The 26,254-nt window shown below is 35.7% G+C and overlaps 1 protein-coding gene and 1 long non-coding RNA gene across 2 annotated transcripts in view; one reads left to right on the forward strand and one right to left on the reverse strand.

Moving 5' to 3' along the window:
* Positions 1 to 26,254, reverse strand: part of LOC141378439 (uncharacterized) — a 61,921-nt gene that overhangs the window by 11,182 nt on the left and 24,485 nt on the right. The window contains exon 3 of the long non-coding RNA XR_015513685.1: positions 14,346 to 14,511. This is a non-coding gene — a long non-coding RNA (uncharacterized LOC141378439). The remainder of the gene's footprint in view (positions 1 to 14,345; positions 14,512 to 26,254) is intronic.
* Positions 24,797 to 26,254, forward strand: part of zgc:174356 — a 74,042-nt gene continuing 72,584 nt past the window's right edge. Inside the window, exon 1 of the mRNA NM_001328606.1 lies at positions 24,797 to 25,045. Coding sequence (NP_001315535.1) covers positions 24,929 to 25,045 — 117 coding nt within the window. The 5' untranslated portion in view covers positions 24,797 to 24,928. The remainder of the gene's footprint in view (positions 25,046 to 26,254) is intronic.

Genomic DNA, 26,254 nt, shown 5'->3' on the forward strand with positions numbered 1-26,254 from the left:
TGGATGAACCAGCAGATAAATATTAAAAAAAGCACTGAAATCAAGGCTAAGTGCAAAGCTTAAACTCATCATTCTCCATTTGCAAATTTAACCTGTTTGTTTAAATTTTAAATCAAATATAGTGGAAAATTAAACATTAATAGATTTAAGTGAAATGTTGAAAAGATGAATGGATGATGAACCAATAGATGGATGGACAGATGGTAACAGATGGACAGATGGAGGATGGACAGATAAATGGATGGATGAATGGATCAACAGACAGACATACAGATAGACAGACGGAAAGAGATTGGCTGACACATGATAGATAAATAGATAGACAGAGAGATGATATATAGACAGATAGACAGTCCGACGATACATAGAAAGATAGACAGACAGACAGACAGACAGACAATATATAGACAGATAAACAGACAGAAGATATATTGCCAAAGACAGACAGACGATATATAGACAAACAGACGATATATAGACAGATATACAGACAGACAAAATACAGTCAGATAGACAGACAGATGATATATAGACAGATCAACGATAAATAGTCAGATAGACAGACAGGACAGACAGACAATATATTATCAGATAGACAGACAGGATAGACAGACAATATATAGTCCGATAGACAGATAGAAAGACTGACAATATATAGACAGATAGAAAGACAGATAATATATAGTCAGAAAAAAATACAGACAAACAATATATAGAGAGATAGACAGACAGACAGATGATACATAGTCAGATAGAAAGACAGGACAGAACGACGATAGACAGATAGACAGACAGACGATATATAGTCAGATAGACAGACAGGACAGACTGACAATATATAAACATAGACAGACAGATGATATATAGATGGGCATATATATATATATATATATATATGTCAAATAGATAGACAGACAGACAGACAATGTATTGTCAGAAAGAGACTGTAGTATGGAAAAGTAAAAACATAGACAAACAGAAAGACCAACAGACAATATAGAATGACAAACAGACGGACAATATATAGTCAGGTAGACAGACAGAGAGACAATATATAGTTAGACAGATCAACAGACAGACAGACAGACAGAAAGAGACTGATGAATGTACGAATGGTAGAAAAACAGACAGATGACAGACAGGCAACATAAATAAAGACAGACAGATGATACGTATATAGATAGACAGACAGAAAATTTATTGACAGAAAGATACTGACGGGTGGAAAAAAAGAAAGACAGACATACAGACAATATATAGAACGACAGACAGATGGACAATATATAGTCAGGTAGACAGACAGACAGACAGACAGACAGACAGACAGACAGACAGAAAAAGACTGACAGATGAATGTATGATAGAAAGATAGAAAGACAGACAAACAGATATATAGAAAGATGATAGACAGACAATATATAGAAAGTCAGACAGACAATATATAGTCAGATAAACAGACAATATATTGTCAGACGGACAGACAGAAAGCAACTGATGGTAGGACAATGGAAAAATAGACAGACAGACAGACAGACAGACAGACAGACAGACAGAGCCTGACTGATGCATAATAGAAAAATAGACAGACATACAGATGATATATAAAGACATATAGACAGACAGACAGACAGACAATATTTAGAAATACAGACAGACAAACAGAAAGAAAAACAATATACAAAAATAAAAACAGACAGACAGAAAGACGATATATAGAGACACAGACAGACAGACAGACAGACAGACAGACAGACAGACAGACAGACAAAACGGACAATAGAAAAATAGAGAGACAGACAGACAATGTATAGAAATACAGACAAACAGACATAGAGGCAATGTATAGAAATACAGACAAACACAGAGACAGACAGGCAATATATAGAAATACAGACAAACCAACAGACAGACATATGGAAATATAGACAGACAGATAAACAGATAGAGCGACGGACGATAGACAGTGACGGACAGATGTAAGGATGGACAGATTGCTATATTTATAGACAGACTTTGTTTTGACTCAGACAAAATGGGTTGATGTCTCTGCTGCTCCTTTTGTTCTCTGTGTAGAGTTTGCTAAAGCTTGAGGACGTCACTGATGCTCCCTGAAGAGCAGGTCACCTGACCTTCATGTGTGCGCAGCAGGGCTGCTAAGACTCCAGCACAGCCTGGAAATGCTCCCCTGACACACACATACACACTAATTAATGATTAAAAGCAAGAAATAAGCAACCCTGCACGCTGTGTCCATTTGTGCTATAATCATAGTCCCTTTATATACACTAACTACCTTCTTAGTGCAAATCATCCATGTGTGGCCCATATACTGTAATCCATGCTTTGCCTCAAATTTCAAAGCAATTTTTTGCACATTTCCTCTCTCTTTCAGCTAGGTCTATAATGTGTTTTGATATCTTTTTAGTATGATGTCATGAGACTCCAGGGTGTGTGTGTGTGTGTGTGTGTGTGTGCCGAGCTGGTTTCGGACCCTGTCAGGACGTGATACCCATGCAATAAGAGCTTCTACGGCGAGCTGTTCGCTGCGTGTCTGACCTTGCAGTGCATTTGGGCTGCGCTCATGCATAAATGCAGCCTGTTACAGTCCTTTTGGACATCATTATCAAACGATACACCTACTAGACAGATATTATTTGTTGGATGTTCCTCTGATAGATTACACATCAGCACTGTCTGTGTGGCTGTGAATAAACCCAAGTGCATTAAGCACATCACTTTCATATCCTTTGTTGTTTTCATCATAGAGCTCATTTGCGGTATTATTCTTTATTTGAAGAACATTAGACTTAATCAAATGCATCCAAATGTTACTGAGAATGTACGCCTCACGAAAACACATCCCCCAATACCTTCACACCACTGCGCTGTTATTGTCTGCCGCCAGATTTATCTTTATTTGAACTGAAAACAATGTGTGCATGCACTGCCATGGTGTTTAGGTATTCCACCACTGTGAAAACGTCTTGCGCGCCAGACAGAAAGTGATATAAATGGAGAATATCGAAGCAGGGAAAACAATCGCCGGTAGCAGGAAACCAACCCAAAATTCTTCTGCAGAAATAATTACAGTTGGGTGTGTGAAGTGTGCAAGTGGAAGCTAATGGCAGTAATAAAGATGTTAAAAGCCTTTGAAGGCGAGGCCAAACCGTAAGACATCAATTTGAAAGTATTAAGGCACATTTCTACTTAGTTTAACACTAAGCGCTTGGAAATGAGGGTAATAAAAACAAGACTAAGTGCAGAGTCCTCTTGATCTAAAATGCTTCTGCTGAAGCTCATCATTCTCCATTTGCAGCTGTAAACTGTTTACTTGTTTCAAAAAGAGGATACATGAACACTAATGCCACTTTAAGTGAATGTTGAGAAGATGGAAAAACAGATGATGCTAGGTAGATAGATAGATAGATAGATAGATAGATAGATAGATAGATAGATAGATAGATAGATAGATAGATAGATAGATAGATAGATAGATAGATAGATAGATAGATAGATAGATAGATAGATAGATAGATAGAGGTTAGGTAGGTTAGATGGATGGATGGATGGATGGATGGATGGATGGATGGATGGATAGATGGATAGATAGATAGATAGATAGATAGATAGATAGATAGATAGATAGATAGATAGATAGATAGATAGATAGATAGATAGATAGATAGAGGTTAGGTAGGTTAGATGGATGGATGGATGGATGGATGGATGGATAGATGGATAGATAGATAGATAGATAGATAGATAGATAGATAGATAGATAGATAGAGGTAGGTTATGTAGGTTAGATAGATAGATAGATAGATAGATAGATAGATAGATAGATAGATAGATAGATAGATAGATAGATAGATAGATAGATAGATAGATAGATAGATAGATAGATAGATAGATAGATAGATAGATAGATAGATAGATAGGCACAACACAGGGTAAAGCAGGCAGCGATAACTACCTGTACAGCTGCAAAAATATATGAAAAATAATAATACAAATTTGGTGTCTCCATGACATGCACAAATGCAAATATTGCTCCAGAAAGAAAGCATCGGCGGAGAATAAGGTCAATTGATTCCATGTGTTTGTTGTGACCAATCCAGTCTATTGCTGCTGGATCCCTCTATGTCTTATGACTAGGCACACACTGAATCTGACTGTGCAGACATCCACAGATTTCTGCAGATTTTTAGCCCATCATAGAGTCTATTTATTTACTTGTGTAAATTCATTTTTATTCAGTTTTTAAATTAATTCCAGTAATATAATTGACTAATATGAAAATGTTCATATGACTTATTTATAATGCAGTCTGTAAAATAATATTTTCTGGTTTTTAGTAGAGATGTCCTGATCAGTATCTACTGAGACCAAAACCCGATTTGATACTTAAAAAGAATAAAGAAGAGCGAAGAAACAGATCCAGGCTGTTCTTTATGTTTTATTTAATTCACCCTATTTTAACATTCAACAACTCTGTTAACAAACAGAGCACTTCTGTGAGGCAGCTTGAACAATCAATTAATAAATAGCATACATTCTTTACGTTTGGACTTTAGTGCAACAGTAAAAAAATTTATTTTAGGCTGAGGGGCTGTTTGTATTTATATTCGATTTTTATATACATATAAAATATGAGCTTAAAATCAGCTTAAAATATGCAGCAGGCAATCCCAAGTTTACATATCTTACAGTTTGCTATAGCAATGTTGTTGTCAGCAATTGTACCTAATAAACAGGATGTATCTAATATAGTGGCCGGTGAGTGTATGTGGCTGAAGTTGTCAAACTGACGTCAACTGAGAAGAACAGCAAATTGTCACATTTTCACTAAAGATTACCAAAAACAAATTCTTTTTCTTTTTTATTTGGATGGATTTATGGATGGATTTATTTGGATGGATTAGTCAATCTAAAGAGCAAGAATGTGCGCTAACAAAATTCATTCATTTATTAATTCATTTTCTTTTCGGCTTAGTTCCTTTATTAATTCGGGGTTGAAACACTGGAATCAACTGCCAACTTATCCATCATGTATTTTACACAACGGATGCCTTTCCAGGTGCAACCCATCACTGGGAGACATCCATAAACACTCATTAACACATACACTACGGACAATTTAGCATACCCAATTCACCTATAGCATATGTCTTTGGACTTGTGGGGGAAACCGGAGCACCCTGAGGAAACCGACGCGAACACGGGGCGTCGCCCTACACTAACAAAATAAACAATGTAAATTTTGATTTCACACAGATTTTAATTTGCCATTTTAGCTCAAATCATCAGTTTTAAGCCCCAACAGAGTCTCCCCTCACATGATTCATCTACTGTTGGTTTTAACTAAAACAGTACCAAATGACTCCTCGTACATACATGAATTCTTGATTCATCAGCCTGAGAGCAAACGCAGTTTGGTGAGAGACCAAGAACTGTTTCATGCAGAGGTGAGGCAGAATCCCAAGAGGAAGATCAGAGAGAATTATGATGAGAAAGAGAGAAAGACCTGGTACAATGCTTACCGCATCTACACTTCAAACACCATTTCCTCCGCACCATCCTGCTCGGAATTAACGCGGCAAAAAAAATCAAGTCAGCGCATGAAAGCATTTGAGCAGAAAGGATCATTGCCAGATAGATACCTTGACTGATGGACTCATCTGATTCAAATCTATCAAATCTAACAGAATATGATTACTACATTTACAAAGCAATGCCATTTTATTTGGTGTTTTTAATCTAAATTAAAAGCGATGCATTCAGACTCAAGTTCAGGTTTAGAATACTATGTAAAGTGTGACAATAATAAACCTTCTCTGCTGAAAAGAAAACCCAGATAAATTCTTAACAAAATGAACCCATGCAGTCTGGGTGATGACGCACGATTCACCACCCATCTGAAGAAAATAAATCAAACAAAAGAGGATTCAAACCAAATCGTTTTCTCTCATAAAAGCATGCACGTCACTGTGTCTAGTGCTCTGTTTACAGGGTGGATATTCCTATTTCTTTCATTTTGCGTGTGGCTCTTGTGCACTTTATTTTCAGAAGCGGATATGTGTGAGTGTGTACCTGGTTTTTCATCAGATGAGCAGCACTGCTGTGACCCACTGCTATAGCCGTATTACAAACTTTGTGCTAAATACGTCGGCCGTTCAGTGAAGGTCAGGCCATTAATCTCACCCTTCAGGAAAACTACAGTGTGCTGCGTTTCGCACGTGAGCACACGCTCCTAATGTATAGAATGGCCGAGGCCCAAGAAAAAAATAAGTATTTCTCTTTACAGAGCTTTTATGCTTGTAGTTTTATGAGGTAATTTGCAACAATTACAGTTTTCACCGAGAATAATATACATTCATTACTCATGGCTCTCTAGTCAGATTCTTGCCATCCTATTCAACGATGTGGAAATAATTTGAAAAGTGGGGGTGGACACATGAAGATAGGGGCATTGATCATCTCCCAAAAGTGGAGAACAATTGTAGAAACTCTGTTTATAAATACTAAAAAGTTGACTTGTGTCTGTGTCAGGGTGCAAACACCTAGTTGTGAGTTTATTTATAATAATAATGATAAAAAATAATAATAAAATGTATTTTTATATAGCACCTTTAACAGTTGCATCTCAAGTCACTATGCAGACATAAAATGTGCAGCAGTAAATGACACAAGGATGAATGCAAAAAATATATACAATAATTAAAAACTAAAATAATTAAAACACATAAAACATTAATAGATCTAAAAATCAAATGAAAGTCAAATAAAATCAAATAAAAGCTACCATAAAAAGGTAAGTTTTAAGAGATTATTAAAAAATACTCAGGGATTTTGCTTTGCGAATACTTACTGCATTTGCAACTTCACATCTCACGAATAACACTTTTTTTGTAATTTCTTGTACTTTCCTCGAGTTTTGACTGTACCTTTAAATTGTAATTTAATTGTTAATATTTGCATCTTGATATTTTATTTCTTGTAACTGCAACCGCATTTGGTGTAGTAATTTTAGGAACTACAGTTAGGTCCATAAATATTTGGACATCGACACAATTCTAACAATTTAGGCTCTATACACCAACACAATGGACTTGAAATGAAACATGATGCACTTTAACTGCAGGGTGTCAGCTTTATATTTCAAATTAAAGCTGACATCCGAATCAGGCGAATGGTGTAGGGATTGCAACAGTTTGCATATGTGCCTCCCACTTGTTAAGGGTCCAAAACTAATTGTAAAATTGGATTCTAAGCTGTTCCATGGCCAGGTGTATGTTATTCTCTCATTATCCTACACACAATGAGCAGATAAAAGCTCCACGGTTCATTTCAAGTGCGCTATTTGCATTTGAAATCTGTTACTGTCAACTCTCAAGATGACATCCAAAGAGCTGTCACTATCAGTCAAGCAAGCCATCATTAGTCTAAAAAAAAAAATAAAAAATAAAAAAAACAGAGACATAGCAAAAACATCAGACATGGCCAAAACAATTGTTTGGAACATTCTTAAAAAGGAAGAACGCACCAGTGAGCTCAGCGACACCAAAAGACCCAGAAGACCACATAAACAACTGTGGTGGATGACCAACAAATTCTTTCCCTGCTGAAGAAAACACCCTTCACAACAGTTGGCCAGATCAAGAACACTCTCCAGAAGGTAGGTGTATGTGTGTCAAAGTCAACAATCAAGAGAAGATTGTTATTGTCTTTTTATGCTCATTTAGGACAAAATTAGTTGTGTTTAAAAAAATCTGACCAAGATCGAAATCTTTAGATGTTATTTTTATTTATTATGTGTATGTATCTGTTCGCGCACCTAAAACCCAGACGTTTGCTCGGCTTCGAATCGCATGTACAGAATCTGTTGAGGAAACAGGGTCTCTTTTATCACTATGGAGCGCATCAGCTGACAGTCACACACTGCTATATGACAGTTTTGAGGACTGCATGAGAGGGGTGATGACACCTGTAATGAAAAGGAGGGAATCCCGCCATTTTTAAAGTAATTTCAAAGTGATGAAAATGAAAGCACAAAACAGAATCACATTTAAGAGCAAGAGGCTTCCCTTGCTTGTTTGGTGTTATGGGTTGTATATAGAGAGGATCGGCTCTTTCGGGCTCTATTTTGATGATCCATGCGCAGAGCGCAAAACGCAGGGCGCAAACGTTTTCAGGGTATGTCAGAACGCATTTTTGCTAATTTACGGACGGAAAAATCTGCTCTGCGCCGTGGCGCATGGTCTAAAAGGGTTGCAATTATTTTCTTAATGAGTTATAGGTGTGTTTTGAGAATAAACCAATTAGAGTCTCCTCTCCCATTCCCTTTAAGAGCCAGCTGCATCGCGCCAAGAGCGCATTCGCTATTTACAGGACGCAAAGTAAGTCTAAGTGGAAAAAATGAGCATTTCATAAGCAAACAGTTAACAGTTTTAACAGAAAACTGTTAAACAGAGCATCTACTGCTTGAGAATGACAGATAATGGATTACTTTCACTTTCGCTCTTGTATAGGAAAACCTTTACTCACAGACATCAATTAGTCTATAAATAATTAATTGCGTTTGTTAAGTGCAAATATTCGTTTCAAAACTATTTCTAAATTCAGTTCTAATTTCCAGCAAACGAATAAATGAACAACAGTAACGAAGTGTGCTCAAAAACCTGAGTTATATCCTAAAACACATGCTGTGCCCCATATGGTCTAAAACCTGACAGGTGGGCAAATCTAAGCTTGATTTTAATTAAACAAATATAAATATGGATATAATAAATAATACTGCTAATACAAATAACATTATATAAAAGCAAATTGTTATGAATGAACTGAAAAAGCCTCCCGAGATGAAGAAGACATAAAAGCAGTGATTTTCATATTTATGTAGGCTAGAAATAAATATGTTTTGTAATATTTTAATCCTTTATATTTATATCCTATATCTATTCTTATTATATACTATATATATATATATATATACTATATATATATATATATATATATATATATATATATATATATATATATATATATATATATCCTTAATATTTAATTTTTTTCATATGTAAAGATATTTGGCTATTGCTCTCTTGTGCGTATTAAGCAGTGTGTAAGCGAGGCGCAACTCTGCACCGGAGTTTAGACCGGGTTTGTTTTGTTCTAATGAAAAATCTATTTTAGTTTCTCAAAATAGCAACACGCCGGCAGTGCGGCTCAGAACGCCTTCCTTTTTAGACCAGAACGCCTATCGGCACACAAATGAACGCTATTGCTTTTGCTAATTAAACAGCGCGGCGCAACACCTCAAAACTCTTGCGCCGGGTGTATGACAGGGCCCTTAATGTTTATTGCCACCCTTCAGAGAGTGACTGAAAATACAGGAGAAATACAGGAAAATACTTTTATGGAACGATATCGAGATAGAACTGTTAAATAAGGGAGAATCCAGGGAAAAACAGGAGGATTGACAAGTATGCTGTCATCATTAGCAGTTGCTCGTGTGACTCCATGAGAGGTTTGATGCCCACTAACTGGATCTGAAAACAGCATTGGAACATGATTATTTAAACATTTAACGTTTAAGATAATTAAATTGAATAAAACTATCAAAATTAAAAAGGTTATGTTTATAAAACCTCACAATGATGCAATCGCATATGCTTTAAGTCCATCATTTAAATTGTTTGTTCATAGCTAACTTGCACTAAAAATAGCTAACTTGCCCCTATATCAGTATCTGTCCCTACTAATGTGTCTACATTGAAATCACTAACGATCATCAATCAATAACGTTAATCCTAAAGGTTTATCTGTAACCTTGAGGACCCAAAGTTTGTTGTTTGAACTTAAAGTTTGATGACACAAAGTTATCCTGCTTTCTTTTTTGATTTGTAATTTCCAAATTATCCATTATATTATTTTAAAAACATCAAGTTCCACTTGAATGCTCCTCAATGAAAAGTGGTCCAAAATGCATCAAAAAAAGTTTTGGGATCAGATAGACAGTCTATTTCAGAGGTTGCCACAGCAGAATGAACCGCCAACTATTCCAGCATATGTTTCACGCAGCAGATGCGCAAATATTCCAGCATATGTTTTACGCAGTGAGCTCAACCCAGTACTAGGAAACAACACCCATACACACTCATACACTATGGCCAGGTTAGTTTATTCAATTCACATAGCACATGCCTTTGGACTGTGGGGGAAACCTGAAAATGCGTAGGAAACCCTCACAAACATGAGGAGAACATGCAAATTCATCACATAAATGCAAACTGGTAATCGAACCAGCAACCTTCTTGCTGTGAGGTGACAATGCTAACCCCTGAGCCACCGTGCCACCTATTTTTACACTATCGAAAATCATTTTTAAAACATTTTTTTTTACCATTTCAGAGGGAAACATAATTATCCTCTGAAATGGTGCAAAACAGCCATCATAGCTCACAATTGTTTTTTTTTTATCACTATACAGTACATACGGTACTGTAGACATATGAAACAGTACAGTATGAATCTGAGTGTATATGTACAAATGCACATATGCAGAGTATGAGAGTATATTATGTACACAACATGACACAGCACACTAACATATAACATTTCTTGAGCTGAATAATGTTTAATGATAAACGTTATTACATTTTAACCAAGGACAGAGTTGGTGTTGAAGAAGCCAGATCTAAACTGTAAGAGTGGCGAATGATAGACCAATCCACTGCACGGATACCAATAAGAGTCGTCATCCAGCGCTTGTGTAAATATTTAAACTCTACCCGGCAGATATCAGGGCCTTTAGAGAGAAACACACTAGTTCAGGTGAGAAAAGGTTCATTCTTATACTGAATGCCTGCTGACGCTGATCTCTCTTTTATGCTCTGCATACAGACCCAAGGCACAAGGTACATAAAGTAAATGAAACCATCAGGGGTACTGTGCAAATCCTCTGTTATTTAATTTCAGATATGAATACTATGAATCAAGGTCACTTTTCTATTCTATTTCTGTTCACTTTTTTCAGTATTCCATCTATTAAATCTTTGATTTCTTTTTTAATGATTAAGCACATGATTAAAAGTGCACAGCGCAGGCATCTCTGATTCCACTTTTACTATATTAAGGATGGGAAAAATGGTCTGTGGGCCCAGCGCATAATCTAAAAGGGCTGTCCTTATTCTCTCCATGGGTTATGGGTGTGGATTAGGCATGATGTGCATTAAACCAATCAGAATCTCTCATTTTTTAAAAGGGAGTGCTGTCATGTTATGGCAGTCATTTTCATTCATTCATTCATTCATTCTTTTTTCGACTTAGTCCCTTTATTAATCCAGGGCCACAGCGAAATGAACTGCCAACTTATACAGCATGTTTTACGCAGCGGATGCCCTTCCAGCTGCAACCCATCTCTGGGAAATATCCATACACACTCATTCCCACTCATTCACTACGGACAATTTAGTTTACCTAATTCACCTGTATTGCATGTCGCGAAAGTGGGGAGAACATGCAAACTCCACAGAGAAACATCAACTGACCCAGCTGAGGCTTAAAATAGCGACCTTCTTGCTGTGAGGCGAAAGCACTACATACTTCGCCACTGCATCGCCAGGAGTAATTTTAAGCAGAAAAATTGAACATTTTATAGCGTGGAAACAGATCTGCTCATGTGTGAGGTTAAAGCACACAAGCAGACCATCTATGCTATAAGCCAGATTCTATCAAAGACTCCTAAGATTGGAATGGGAGTTTTATTTTATATTTATGTAGACAATAATAATAGACCCTTTTAACAAGCTTGTTTAGATGCGTTTAATGGTCATCAGCATCTTAATTTCTTGAAAGTTTTTAATATTTAGATTTTTTTTTATAAAACGTATGACATATGTATTTATGTATCTGGTAGGGATGCAAAAATACAGTTAGCCCACGGTTCAATACATACCTCGATTTTTTAACACGGTTTTCTGTTCGGTTCGGTTCTCATAACTTGACACATATTTTTTTTTTATTCTATAGGCAATAGGAACAGTAAGAGGTTAAGGGGAAAAAAATAAAAACGATTTATTGCAAGACTCATTTTATTATAATTAAAAGCCAAGAAAAGTACACTAGTTCCTTGTGTATTGTATAAAAAAATGAACACTGAAATCTCACAGCTCCTGGTGGCCCATGTACAAATTGGGGAATACATAAAATCCTACACTTTGAAAATAAACATACATGTAAAGTTAATAAAGATAAATTGGCCATTTCAAATAAACATATTTGTACTTAAGTAAGCATAAATAAATCATCTTAATTATCTCAGTGCTGAACAAATGCGAGACTGTAGTCTGTAACGCGGATCAAGTACTTTTATAAGATGACAAAAGCCAATCAAATCACCAAAAATGGCTGCAAATCTGTAGCAATAAACACCCACACTGTCTTTGTTATTTTTATGTGTCTCTCGGAACCAGTGGGGTATGTTTGCTTGAAAGATTCAGCGAGAGATTGTTGCTATTTGGAGGACTTTATGGCGTTCTCCTGCCTTTAGACAGTGAAATTGCTGGGTGATGGCGCTGCAGATGTGCAGTCATGGCTATACGTGTAAAACAGTGCTTGCACACAGTTCATTTTTATTCACCGTTTTTTATTTTATTTTATTGGCATTATACTTTTCGGGAAAATCGAAATGTCCTCACACCGCAGATTTGAAAGACGACGTCCTTTACTTGTACTGTTGCCTCACTTCGAGGGCGCTTCCTTGTAATGTTGCCTCAGCCTCACTTCACCGCCACTCGCCATGTTAAAGTAATGAATAATGGTTAAGCGCCCCCTAACTTTAGAGCATAATGATTGGATATTTACTCGTGGGGAGGAGTTTCCTCATTTCAGCTCATGGACTTACAGGCACACACAGTCAATTTGGGGAGATATAAAATGCACATAAATTGTTTAAACGCAAAACCGAAAAAAACGCAATTCACAAGAGCGTATTGAACCGTGAAGGTCGTATCGAATGGTTCATATTATATTGAGAACCGTGGCATCCCTAGTATCTAGTCTATCATCTTTGCTTCAAATTACAAAAAAAACGAATGATCACTTATGAGAGGCGTTTCTAATTCAGCGCCTATGGGACAGGACAGTAAATTTGACGTTATTCTCTCCTCTGGCTGCTGTCGTCAGTCTCACACAGTTTTTTTCCTTTTCAGAAAGTCTTTTTGCTTTTTTATTATTTCAGAAAAAATAAATATTTGTTGTATTTCCCTATATTTGTTTGTGTGCCACTACACATACCTATGTTTAGTATAATCAATGTGTCAGTTTGTTGTGCTTTTAGTTGGTCAATGAAATTATCTATTTCAGTTGCCTAAAAATAACAATGTGCCCTAACATACATTTTTTTCAAAACCAGGACCTATGGGCACAAATGCAGTTGTATTTAAACAATGTGGTCCAGGACAAAAAAAAAGAGACCTGTGTCAGGCTGAAACTAGAATAAAACAATTACATCCTACTTGTTCTATTTAACACTGTTTTATAAAAAAAAAAAAAAAAAAATGCTGACTTAATATTTATTTTGAAATTTATATATTCAGTAGAGAAAAAAAGAGAGAAATTAGAGGTCACTGCTTAGTCTTAAATTTATATTAACAGGACTAAAACAAAAAAACAAAAGCCTATTTTTAATGCTTTTTATAAATTACGGGTAATCTGGAGCACAATATATATATATATATATATATATATATATATATATATATATATATATATATATATATATATAATTGGATATTTGAAAAGGAACACTGATCAAAATCAATTAGACAATGTCCACATAAACATAAACATAGCCATTTTCAAAAATCTAAAAAATTATTTTGTTCTATTGCGGTTGGCTGTTGACACCCAAACACTAGATGATCAGATCAGTCCCAAAACTAGTGGATCATCACAAAAAAAATTTAAAGATCTGTTTTTAAATACATTTTTGAATACTACACATTGTCTTGTGTCTGCATCAGGGTGCAAACACACAATCATAACATTATTTCTTCTCACGTTTTTTTTTTCCTTTTAGCATCATTATTTAATTTGACTGCACCTATTTCTCACAATTGCACCTTTCATATCTCATCTTGAGTTATAATTGCAGCTTCATTCTTTGTGAAGTTTATTTATAAACTAATTTCAAGAGAATCACGTGATTATGATTGAACACAGCTGGTTCAGCATTAACTAATGTGATTCATCAGTCTAACCCACTATAAAGAGCCAGGGTTTCTCACTACAGTCATCTTTGACTTGAAGAATCTCCCCTTACATCCCGATTCCTTCACCTTTACCTTCATAGGGTGGCACGGTGGCCCAGTGATTGACACTGTTGCCTTACAGCAAGAACGTCACTGGTTAGTCCTTAAAAAGGCCGGCTGTCATTTCTGTGCGAAGTTAGCATGTTCTTCCCGTGCTTGGGTGAGTTTCCCCAACGTTGTCCGGTTTCCTCCCACAGTCCTAAAAACATGCATCATAAGTGAATTGATCAATCTAAATTTATCAGTACAGTCAAAAGCATATCTCTTCATACCAATCATTTTCTGTCATCAGCTTTTATCAAATCAGGGGGAGATCCAAAGACCTACCTGAGCTCAAACTCCCCTCTCGCTCTGCAAATAGGAGGGAGCTCAGGGCTCAAGGACCTTTGAGCTCAGGGTTGCTCTCCGGGGACAGCGCGCCAATCTTGCTTTATAATTAATCATCAGCTAAGTGTGAACTCTTGAAGTTTACTGTATTTATTTTTCACCATATTAATTAACACCTCACAACTTTATACTCATGCTGCCTTTATATTTGACACCTGACATTTCAATTGTCATAACTTTTACTTCACACTTTATTTCTTGCAGAGAATTTCAGTAGTGCCACAGATTTAGTATATTTGACCATTGCAATTAAATTTCTAATTTCTCACATTTGCAGTTGCTTTTTCTATACTCTGCGACATTCTACCAATACACATAAGACTATCCACCTCAATTTCTGTTTAAGTCCGTTTTTAAGACCTATCTATTTTCTCTTACTTTTAATACTTTTTGATAACAGTTTTATTGCTTTTATTTGTTAAATGTTTTTTATACATATTCTGCTTTTTACTTAAGTCTTTAGTACACACTTTTTTGTCTTAAGTACACCTATACACAGCACTTATTGTATTGAATTGAATTGTAGTGTAGTGTATTGCACTTACTATAACCTCATATGTTGTTTAATTTATATTTACATTTTAGGTAGTAATTTCTTTCAACTATTGTGTAAAAAATTGTATTTTCAAAATGGTGGCTTTTTCTACACAGTGATTGACACAAAAACACAGAAAACCTCACTGAAGACTCCTACCAGGGTGAAGATTTTCAGATACTCTGGTTGCAGGCATGAGTAGTGGGTGAAACCACAGATTTTGGCTTTTGATGTCAGAGTGTGTGTGTCAGCTTTCTGATTGGTCAGCATGGCATTAGGTAAGAGTTATATCACCACCTGTTGGTTTGGTAAGCTCTTGGCAGTCCTTTATCGCTTAGTTTTGTGTTTTCATGTGGACTGTGATATATTTATTTATTTTTTATTTTTTAAAGGGGAGAAATATCTGTAAATGTGTGGACTAGGCGTTAGAAATTCAGGCACATGATAACTTGCACAAAACAAATAAGTTGCAGAGTGTGTCTCGGGTTGACAAAACCAAACAGATCCCAATATTAAAAAAAAAATTCTAATTAAAGATTTTGCTGATATTGACAATTTGAAACTATTTAAATTTGAAGAGTTCAGAAGCAAAAACCTCTGAATGCCGTCTGAAATTTTTATCAAAAGCTAACATCTTTTTCTCAGCCTCCTTTGTTCATGTTAAGATATTTCACATTAAAGATCAGGAAAAGGACTTATTCTTCGGCATAAAAGTGATATTAAGGAACATACACACAGGAACCTGATAAAAATGCTCATTTTACATGAATAATTCAGACGGCATTTGGAGGTTTTTGCATCTAAAGACTTTATATGCAACATTCATAAATAAAACAATAAATTATAATCCATATGAAATAAATACATTTCTAGCAACAAAAGGCAAATTTGACTCAAAAATGCTTTTAGTGTAAAAGGCTTTAAAAGGCTCTAGTCATGCAAAATCAACCCCTGGGAGCAGTTTGGACAGATGTGTGTACAGGGTGTTCAAGCCCATATTAGAGTGGTATAAACACATCAAGTCTCTTTTTTATATTCTAATGTTAAATCAGGATCTAAATCCCAGTTATTTTGAGGACAACCACACTGTGCTTTAGCAATGACGATTTCCCCGCCCACTAATATTTATTGACAGGCACGTATTACTGTTTCAGACAAGATTTGCAAAGAAACTGGGATTAAAGATCTGTTCTAATTATCTGTGGTCCAACTACACATTTATACAGGTGTAAGACACATATGTGCACATGTATGCCAGGCTAATACATGTTCATATAGGTGTGGGACATATATGTTCATATAGGTTTAAGACTTATATGTTTATATAGGTGCAAGACAAATAAGTTTATATAGGTGTAAAACGTATATGTTCATATCGGTTTAAGACTTATATGTTTATATAGGTGCAAGACAAATATGTTTATATAGGTTTAAGACTTATATGTTTATATAGGTGCAAGACAAATATGTTTATATAGGTTTAAGACTTATATGTTTATATAGGTTTAAGACAAATATGTTTATATAGGTTTAAGACTTATATGTTTATATAGATGCAAGACAAATATGTTTATATAGGTTTAAGACTTATATGTTTATATAGGTTTAAGACAAATATGTTTATATAGGTTTAAGACTTATATGTTTATATAGGTGCAAGACAAATATGTTTATATAGGTTTAAGACTTATATGTTTATATAGGTTTAAGACAAATATGTTTATATAGGTTTAAGACTTATATGTTTATATAGGTGCAAGACAAATATGTTTATATATGTTTAAGACTTATATGTTTATATAGGTGCAAGACAAATAAGTTTATATAGGTGTAAAACGTATATGTTCATATCGGTTTAAGACTTATATGTTTATATAGGTGCAAGACAAATATGTTTATATAGGTTTAAGACTTATATGTTTATATAGGTTTAAGACAAATATGTTTATATAGGTTTAAGACTTATATGTTTATATAGGTTTAAGACAAATATGTTTATATAGGTTTAAGACTTATATGTTTATATAGATGCAAGACAAATATGTTTATATAGGTTTAAGACTTATATGTTTATATAGGTTTAAGACAAATATGTTTATATAGGTTTAAGACTTATATGTTTATATAGGTGCAAGACAAATATGTTTATATAGGTTTAAGACTTATATGTTTATATAGGTTTAAGACAAATATGTTTATATAGGTTTAAGACTTATATGTTTATATAGGTGCAAGACAAATATGTTTATATATGTTTAAGACTTATATGTTTATATAGGTGCAAGACAAATATGTTTATATAGGTGTAAGACATATATGTGCACATGTATGCCAGACACCTGTATGTATATATATATATATATATATGTGTAAGACATGTCTGTTCACATAAGTGTAAGACTTATATATGCACATGCCAGAGACCTACATGTTTATAGAGGTCTAAGACATAAATGTTCATATAGGTGTAAAACAAATATGTTCATATAGGTGTAAGACAAATATGTGCACATGTATGCCAGACATCTACATGTTCATATAGGCGTAAGACATAAATGTTTATATACAGTAGGTATAAGACAACTATGTTCATATAGGTGTAAGACAATTATGTTCATATGTTTTCTTGTCGGTTTAGTCCCATTATTAATCCGGGGTCACCACAGCGGAATGAACCGCCAACTTATCCAGTAAGTTTTCACGCAGCGGATGCCCTTCCAGCCGCAAACCATCTCTGGGAAACATCCACACACACACACTCATACACTATGGACAATTTAGCTTACCCAATTTACCTGTACCTCATGTCTTTGGACTGTGGGGGAGCACCCGGAGGAAACCCATGCAAATTCACGGTCCCACACCACCCAACCCGCTACAAGCTAGGATTGAACGGGCGACCTTCCGCATGGGAGTCGGTTGCTCTAACAAGGAGGCTAAAGACCATGGCCATTAGTGTCTGTCGCTAGAGCACCTTTAGAGGTCAGAGGAGTGAGGTTTACCTGCACAGCACACACTAGCTGTCCTCCGTTACACTCACCCCCCTAAACCTCACTCCCATCCGGGTCACGGCACCAATGCAACCCCGCCGGCCCTACGCCACCCAACCAGCTCTGAGCTGGCATCGAACCAGGGACCCTCCGCATGGGAGTCGGTTGCTCTACCAAGGAGGCTAAAGGTCAATGTCCTCTTTCTGTTGCTAGAGCACCTTTAGAGGTCAGAGGAGTGAGGTTTACCTGCACAGCACACACTAGCTGGCCTCCGTTACATGTATATGTTCATGTAACTGTAAGACATATATCAGCACATGTATGCAAGGCACCTACATGTTCATATAGGTGTAAAACGTATGTTTGCACATGTATGCCAGAGAACTACTTGTTTATATACTGTAAGTCCCCCTGAATTAACACCCCTGTTTATTTTTTTTCCCCAATTGCTGTTTTATGGAGAGCAGATTTTTTTTAACAAATTTTAAACATTATAGTTTTAATAACTCATTTCTAATAACTGATTTATTTTATTTTACCATGATGACAGTAAATAATATTTGACTAGATATTTTCAAGACACTTCTATACCTCTTAAAGTGACATTTAAAGGCTTAACTAGGTTAATTAGGCTAATTAAGCAAGTTAGGGTAATTAGGCAAATTATTGTATAACGATGGTTTGTTCTGTAGACTGTCGGGAAAAATATAGCTTAAAGGGGCTCATAATTTTGTCCTTAAAATGGCTTTTAAAAATAAAAAAATGCTTTTTTTCCTTGTCTAATTAAAACAAAAAATTATTTTCCAGAAGAAAAAAATTATCAGACATACTGTGAAACATTTCTTTCTCTTTTAAACATCGATTGGGAAATGTTTACAAAAAGAAAAGAAGAAAATCAATGGGGGGCTAATAATTCTGACTTCAACTGTATATGTTTATATAGATGTAAAACATATGTGCACATCTATGTCAAACACCTACATGGTTATATATATATATATATATATATATATATATATATATATATATATATATATATATATATATATATATATATATATATATATATATATATATATATATATCTAAGACATATGTTCATACAGGTGTAAGGCAAATATTTGAATATAGGTTTAAGACAATCATGTTCATATAGGTGTAAGACATATCCTGTATGTGCACATGTGCAGTAGGTGTAAGGCCGTACTCACACTAGGTACAGTTGCCTCGAACACAATATCGGTGTTCGCAATATCGGGCCTAGTCATATCGGGCATAGTCACAATTGTAATTAGAGATATCTCTAAATGAATTTCGACTAGTCACAATTATAATTAGAGATATCTCCAAATGAATTTTGACTAATAACAATTGTAATTAGAGATATCTCTAACTGAGTTTTTACTAGTCATAATACATTTGGAGATGTCTTTAATTCGTCGTATTTAGAGATATTTACAAATAAATTTGAAGATATCTCTAATTAATTTACTAATAGTCGAATTACAGTTGTAGATATCTTGAATTGGATTTTTAACGAGTTAAAACTCAGTTAGAGATATCTGCAAATATTTTTCAATGGAAGTCAATGGAGGAATATGACTATATATTTGCAGATATCTCCAATCTGATTTCGTACTTGTACAATTGTAATTGCAGATATCTCTAATTGTCATTCTGACTAGTCGAATTATAATTATGACTAGTCAAAATATAATTAGAGATATCTCTAAATATATTTATGGATATTCAGAACAAGGTTTAAATGCTAAAACGGCTTGCCATACGCTCTCACTCAGCAGCACGGTGCAGATTTCTCTAGTTATATCCTTTCAGTCGTTTGTTATGCAGTGACATGCAGTCAAATATTTCGCCAAACAGTCCTTAGGGATACGGTGACACGCAGTCAGATATTTCACCGGACAGATCCGCCACTTTTGGCGCTCATAAACAATCATAAAGCCCTCGTGCTGCAGGAATGAGGAGGTCTGCTGAAGGCGAGCAGCTGGCATGCTGTGAGGAGTTCTCGTCTTTAATAAACTACGGCAGTTTGCGATCACTGAACAGTAAGAATGATTAATAAATCCATATGAAACAGCCCCTTAAAAGTCACGTCGCGCTTTCGGTTTCGAGCTTTGGCGCGTTTTGCACTCACACACAAGCGTACCGCGCCAAAGCCCAAGTGATCCGCGCTCAGGCACACCTCTTCCAACTGGGCCAGGGCCGGCCAAGTGAACCGTGCTTGAGCCCGATTCAGCGCACTCACACTTCTCAAACGATCCAGGAAACGGGCCTGGGCACGGTACGGATGGCATAGTGTGAGTAGGCCCTAAGATATATATGTGCACATGTATGCCAGACACCTACATGTCCATATAGGTGTAAGACACATGTATGCCAGAGACTTTAATGTCTGTCTTTCCTAACACAGATCTTGAACCAAATCATGTCATCTGCTCTGTCACTACCCTTTTACAAGTCTATGAGTGTTCCATCCATGTAGTGGCATTTCTGCCTAAAATAGTGGTGCGCACATTCCCTGGCAGTGCAGCTCTGGCATGTAATGCACGCACCAGGCAAGTTGATTTTCTAACAAAGTGCAACCACACCATGCTATTTGCATATACTGTACGTGTGTTTATTATAAGTTAAGAGTTTCATGCACGTCGCTCCAGGTAATTCGGCTGTACAACAAAGCAGGAACAAATCAGGTTACAGTGGACTTTTAATTGGTTTAATTTGGCTTCATTTGCTGCAGTTATTGTATAGTGTGGTACTGTAAACATTGCTATAAGCTCTGTTGGCAGCATTTAAATGTTTTTTGAAAAAAGTACAGTCCATCGAATGTCTTTCAAATTTATTATTTGCTCTAAGCAAAGAACAAAAAAGAAAATTCAGTCCTACATTAAGCTCTTTTAAAATGGTTAGATATGCAGTTTTAATTAAAATGAGATGCCTGCACTTCAAAAGAGATGTTAAATAATGAAATAATTAACACTAAATGTATTTTCTGCTTTAAAAAAAATCTGTCAAAGGAGCAAGAAAGTACATTTACATTCAAGATATATTCATATTCACTGCAGTTTTGCTTGGTTTAATTTATTATTTCTTACAAAGGATGTTTATATGACTAGAAAAAAAAGATACTCATTAGCACTCCGCTGATATATTAATGGTTGACACTAATATTTAAAGAGTAGCATGACTAATCATTGATATTATAATGCAGATAGGAGAACACGATTCAACAGACACTAGGACATGAGCGTGAGCCAAGACTTCTGTTAATTTGTCACTTCTTGCATAACATGGTTTTCTGGTGTAAGGGATAGGCTTCTTATCAGCTTGCTGACTGTTTGTTTGGGTATTATATAACATAGCTGGATATCACATAACATGTTACAGTATTACAAATGATCTGCTTTATGCTTATATTTACAGCTATCCATGTATGGCAGAAGATGTATGGCTTTAATGTGTTCAATTTAGCAGCAGCACATCAGAAGAGTGTGAAAATCACTTGCTTTAAATAGAAAATGACAAATACTTCTGTGTGCTAAATATATTTGTATGAGACACATCCCTCTACTATAATCAAACAATTCTCATTCATGCACTTTCTTAGTCACTTATTTTTTTATCAAGGGTCGCCACAGTGGAATGAACCGCCAACTATTTCAACATATGTTTTACACAGCAGATGCCCTTCCAGCTGCAAGCCAGTCCTGGGGAAAACCCATACACTCTCACATTTACACACCCACTCATACACTAAGGCAAATTTTGTTTACCCAATTCACATGACTCATGGCTTTGGATTGTGGGGGAAACCAGAACAACACGAGGACAACCTGCAAACTCCACATAGAAATGCTAACTGGCCCAGCCGGGACTCGACCCAGCAATCTTCTTGCTGTGAAGTGACAGTGCTAACCACTGAGCCACCATGGTGCCATAATCAAACAATATATGGCAGAGTACAGAGTGTTCAGTCTAAGTGCAAAGTGTACAGACACAAAACCAATAGTTCTACAGCAGAGGGCCTCAGCAAACTAAAATGGGCCTGTACAACATCTGTACAACATTAAGCTTTCTTAATATGAGTTTTACCGAGTAATGTATTTAACTATTAGGCACTATATAGTTATTAATCTGATAACATTGGGTAATAAAGCAAGTTTAGTCAGCAACTAAACTGATGACCAAAATCTATGACTAAATGAGGAACCAAACCAAACCAGACATACTGTGAGCAATAAACCAGTAAGAAACTAAACACAGAAGTTTACCTAAATAAGTAGCAATTACAAACTGTATAATTATAAACTACAGTAGATACTAAAGTTTGTCAACACAAACTTCAAGGCTGGTTTGATAAAGCCTGTTGGCAATAGTTTATTTAGTTTAAAACCTTTTGAACAAGTATAAATAGATATATACTGTAGATAGATGAATGGATGGATAGACACTGTATGTTGTAATTGAGATTTTTTTTTACCTGTATCCTGATTCTTAATCATGCTAACAACATGCAAATTCATGCTAGAATCATGCTAACAACATGCTAATCCATACTATCTATCTATCTATCTATCTATCTATCTATCTATCTATCTATCTATCTATCTATCTATCTATCTATCTATCTATCTATCTATCTATCTATCTATCTATCTATCTATCTGTCTGTCGCCAACAGGCTTTGCCTAAAAGTTTGTCTTGACAAACTTTAGTATCTAGTTATAATTATGCAATTAGTAAAGTAAAAAGTAGTGTAAACATCTGTGTTAAGTTTTTGTACTCAGTATACTCACTGATTTATTGCTCACAGTATATGTCTGGTGTGGTTCCTCATTCAGCCATATATTTTAGTCATCAGTTTAGTTTACTTCCCTCTGTTCCCATGTATTGTTTTTATATGTTTACTTTTTTCTGTAAATTTTGCCTCAAATAAAATTTTATGAATGAAATTGTACGGATTCATATGAATTAGCCACTAAATCAATAAGTTATGAATTGCAGTGAGATAGCAAGAGGAGTCTGGATGCAGACCTGATGCAGTGCAATCTGGGCTGCATCCAGTGCTTTTTAATAGGCTCACCTAACCCCACCCATAACCCTACCCCTCACAGCGACGTCACTAGCTCCATTTGAGTGCATTGTGTCTGACATTGCATTGCTGAGTGATGCAATCTCAGCTTGCATCATAAAGGCTGCATCCAGATACTACTGGAGATAGCGTTGGATTCTCCAATGTGAAACAACTTCCTGATAAAACAATGTATCATATCTTCACACAGACTTGACAGATGTCTGTTATTTGAACCAATTTCTTTTTCTTTCTTTCTTTCTTTCTTTCTTTCTTTCTTTCTTTCTTTCTTTCTTTCTTTCTTTCTTTCTTTCTTTCTTTCTTTCTTTCTTTCTTTCTTTCTTTCTTTCTTTCTTTCTTCCTTCAGCCTATCTTTGGGTGTAGTAGGAGCACTTTTAGCTTAGCTTAACATCAATTATTTTATTGTATTAGACAATTAGCACCTTGCTCAAAAATGTTATATAAGTATAATGAGTGCTAGTTCTGTGTCCATGCCGACCATCTATACCCTCACTATTCCCTATATTAGTACACTGATATAACCCAATTGAAGGACTGAATGAAAATTCTAGCACTCGACACACAGAGAAGGATGCAGTTTTGTTTGTGCTTTGCTGGTTGATAAATCATTCAGATGTATTAAAATGTCAAATTTGTTTGTTCAAACCTTGTGATAGTTACTTTAGCAAGCTGTCTATTAACGAAACAAAAGTATTTTAATTTCTGTCATCTATTGTTTATTTTGCAATACATTTCAATTGTCTATTTGTATTTTCATTGCTGTTATTTTTGTATAATTCTACAAATTCATGTTGAACACTACTTGAAGACATTATTTACAGTTAAATAATGTTGAAGAGAAATTTGTTGGTGAAAAATGTTTTATTTACGTGCTAATATAAAAGCAGTTAAAACAGACTTGTCAATTTTGACGGGGAACACTAAAGTAAGGGACGGGATGTGAGCACAACTCTAAGATTAAAAAGCCCTTATTGACATGGCTATTTCTTAAAACCAGGGAATAACCATGTCAGTAAAGGCTTTTAATTTATTTTTTTTTTTTTACATCTTATGAGTGTTTTGGACTTTCTTTTGCTGTTTAGCCTTTTCTATGTGTTGCTACTTTCCACGCCACAAATGATTCTAAAAGAGTCCCTCACTCACTATCCTTTAGCCTACTCCAAGTATAGGGGTTTATAATTTTTTTTAATTTTCTTCATGGATTTATCAGTGCCATTAAAGACTCATTATTTGTTATCCATCTAAAGATTTTTTTTTTCAAACGCATCCTGCAATCTGAAAAACAATATTCTCACTACTCTGTCCTTCCACTGGGGAAGTGCGAATCTGTGGGGGATGTTCACAGTGCAAATAAAGGCCAAACGCTTTTACAGCCGCAAAGTAGAACATTTCCTGATAAGAGACTGTCAAGAGAAACAGGTTTCCTCCTGCTCCAGCTGACACACATGTGACTGACCTTAGTAAGCATTAACACGAAAACACATTTCTCTCGTCCACTATTCCCTCTAGACAGTATGAACGCTTGACATGGATTTACTCTTCCAAACACGGCTTTAATATTAAAAGACACTTTCTATATCCGTCAAATCTGAACATGTCGTCATGGAAAGAGAAACTGAGGAGAATAGTTACGGTGGAGCCAGTGATCTTTCTCTACATGAGCAGCAGTTTCATTGTAACACCTGCAATTCAACAGATGATTATCACAAAGGTAAGAGAGCTGCTACTTTTGCCATTTAAAGCAAGAAAAGTAAAAAAGAGAGAGAGAGAGAGGGGGAGTGAAAGGGAAAGACATTAATCAAGCCGGTCCAGCGAGTCAGTGTTTTGTTCTTTGAACTGAAAAACAGGTCAGCAGGGTCCAGTTCTAGTACACAAAACGGAAATGCCCGAAGCACAACCACAGAGCGCTTGGAGAATAGCAGCGGAGCTGGAGATGTACTCAAAACCCAAAACTACAGCAGGCATTAATCAAGCCGAACCGACTTTGACAGTCCCAGAGCAAAACAACGGGAGCTGTGATCACTCATGCACTAGATTAAACAATCGCTGACACTCATTAGTCTGTATTCCGCAGCTCGACTTAAACATCCGATATGCACAAACAACTTTGGTATCTTAAGTATAACCTTGTAAGATGCTGGATGTGGGCAGTAGCCGAAGATTTGTTTTTGTCATTTTGACCTGTGATGTGACGGGGGTATTTAAAGGTGCGGTATGTAAGATTGACACCCAGTGGTTGAACTAGGTATAGCATTTTTGGTTCAAAACACATGCAAGCGCAGGCTGCCAGATTAAAGACCAACGGGAGTGTGCCTGACTATTGAGCCTAAATGCTAATTAAAGACTGATTTAAACAGTGTTCTAAATAAAAGCAACGGAACTTGATAGAAGGAATACTTACCATAAATTTAAGAAGTTTTTTGTCCTAACCAACGCCTGACATTTATATTTTAGAAATGGCTTCTATTGCTTGCAGCCGAACTACAAAAAACTATGACAATGATCACCTCCTTTTACATCAATGCCATTTTACAGCAGCAGATAATTCACCTCAGATCTTGAAAATAAAATAAACCCTTTGAAATTGTACTTTTAAACTTTAGAATTGTGACTGTGCAAATCAACACAGTGATTCAGCATGTATATTTAATAATGTTAACGAGGTTTAATATTTATACCCCGGGGAGTGACACAAACAACAGAAGTTTGGATCCAAATGCAGGTTTATTCGAAGTCAGGCAAGCAATGGTCAATATGGGTGCAAACAGGTGTTTAGAGGCAGTCCAGAATCGTAATCAGAAAACAGGCGAGAGGTCAGAAGGCAGGCGGCTAATCAGGAGAACTGGATAAACAAGGCTTAGATCAGAACACAGGAAAACAAGACTAGGAGAATGCGTTGTAATGTCACTAACAGTAAACA

This window comes from Danio rerio, chromosome 17 (assembly GCF_052040795.2).
Source record: "Danio rerio strain M-AB ecotype USA chromosome 17, GRCz13ab, whole genome shotgun sequence".
Lineage (NCBI taxonomy): Eukaryota > Metazoa > Chordata > Actinopteri > Cypriniformes > Danionidae > Danio > Danio rerio.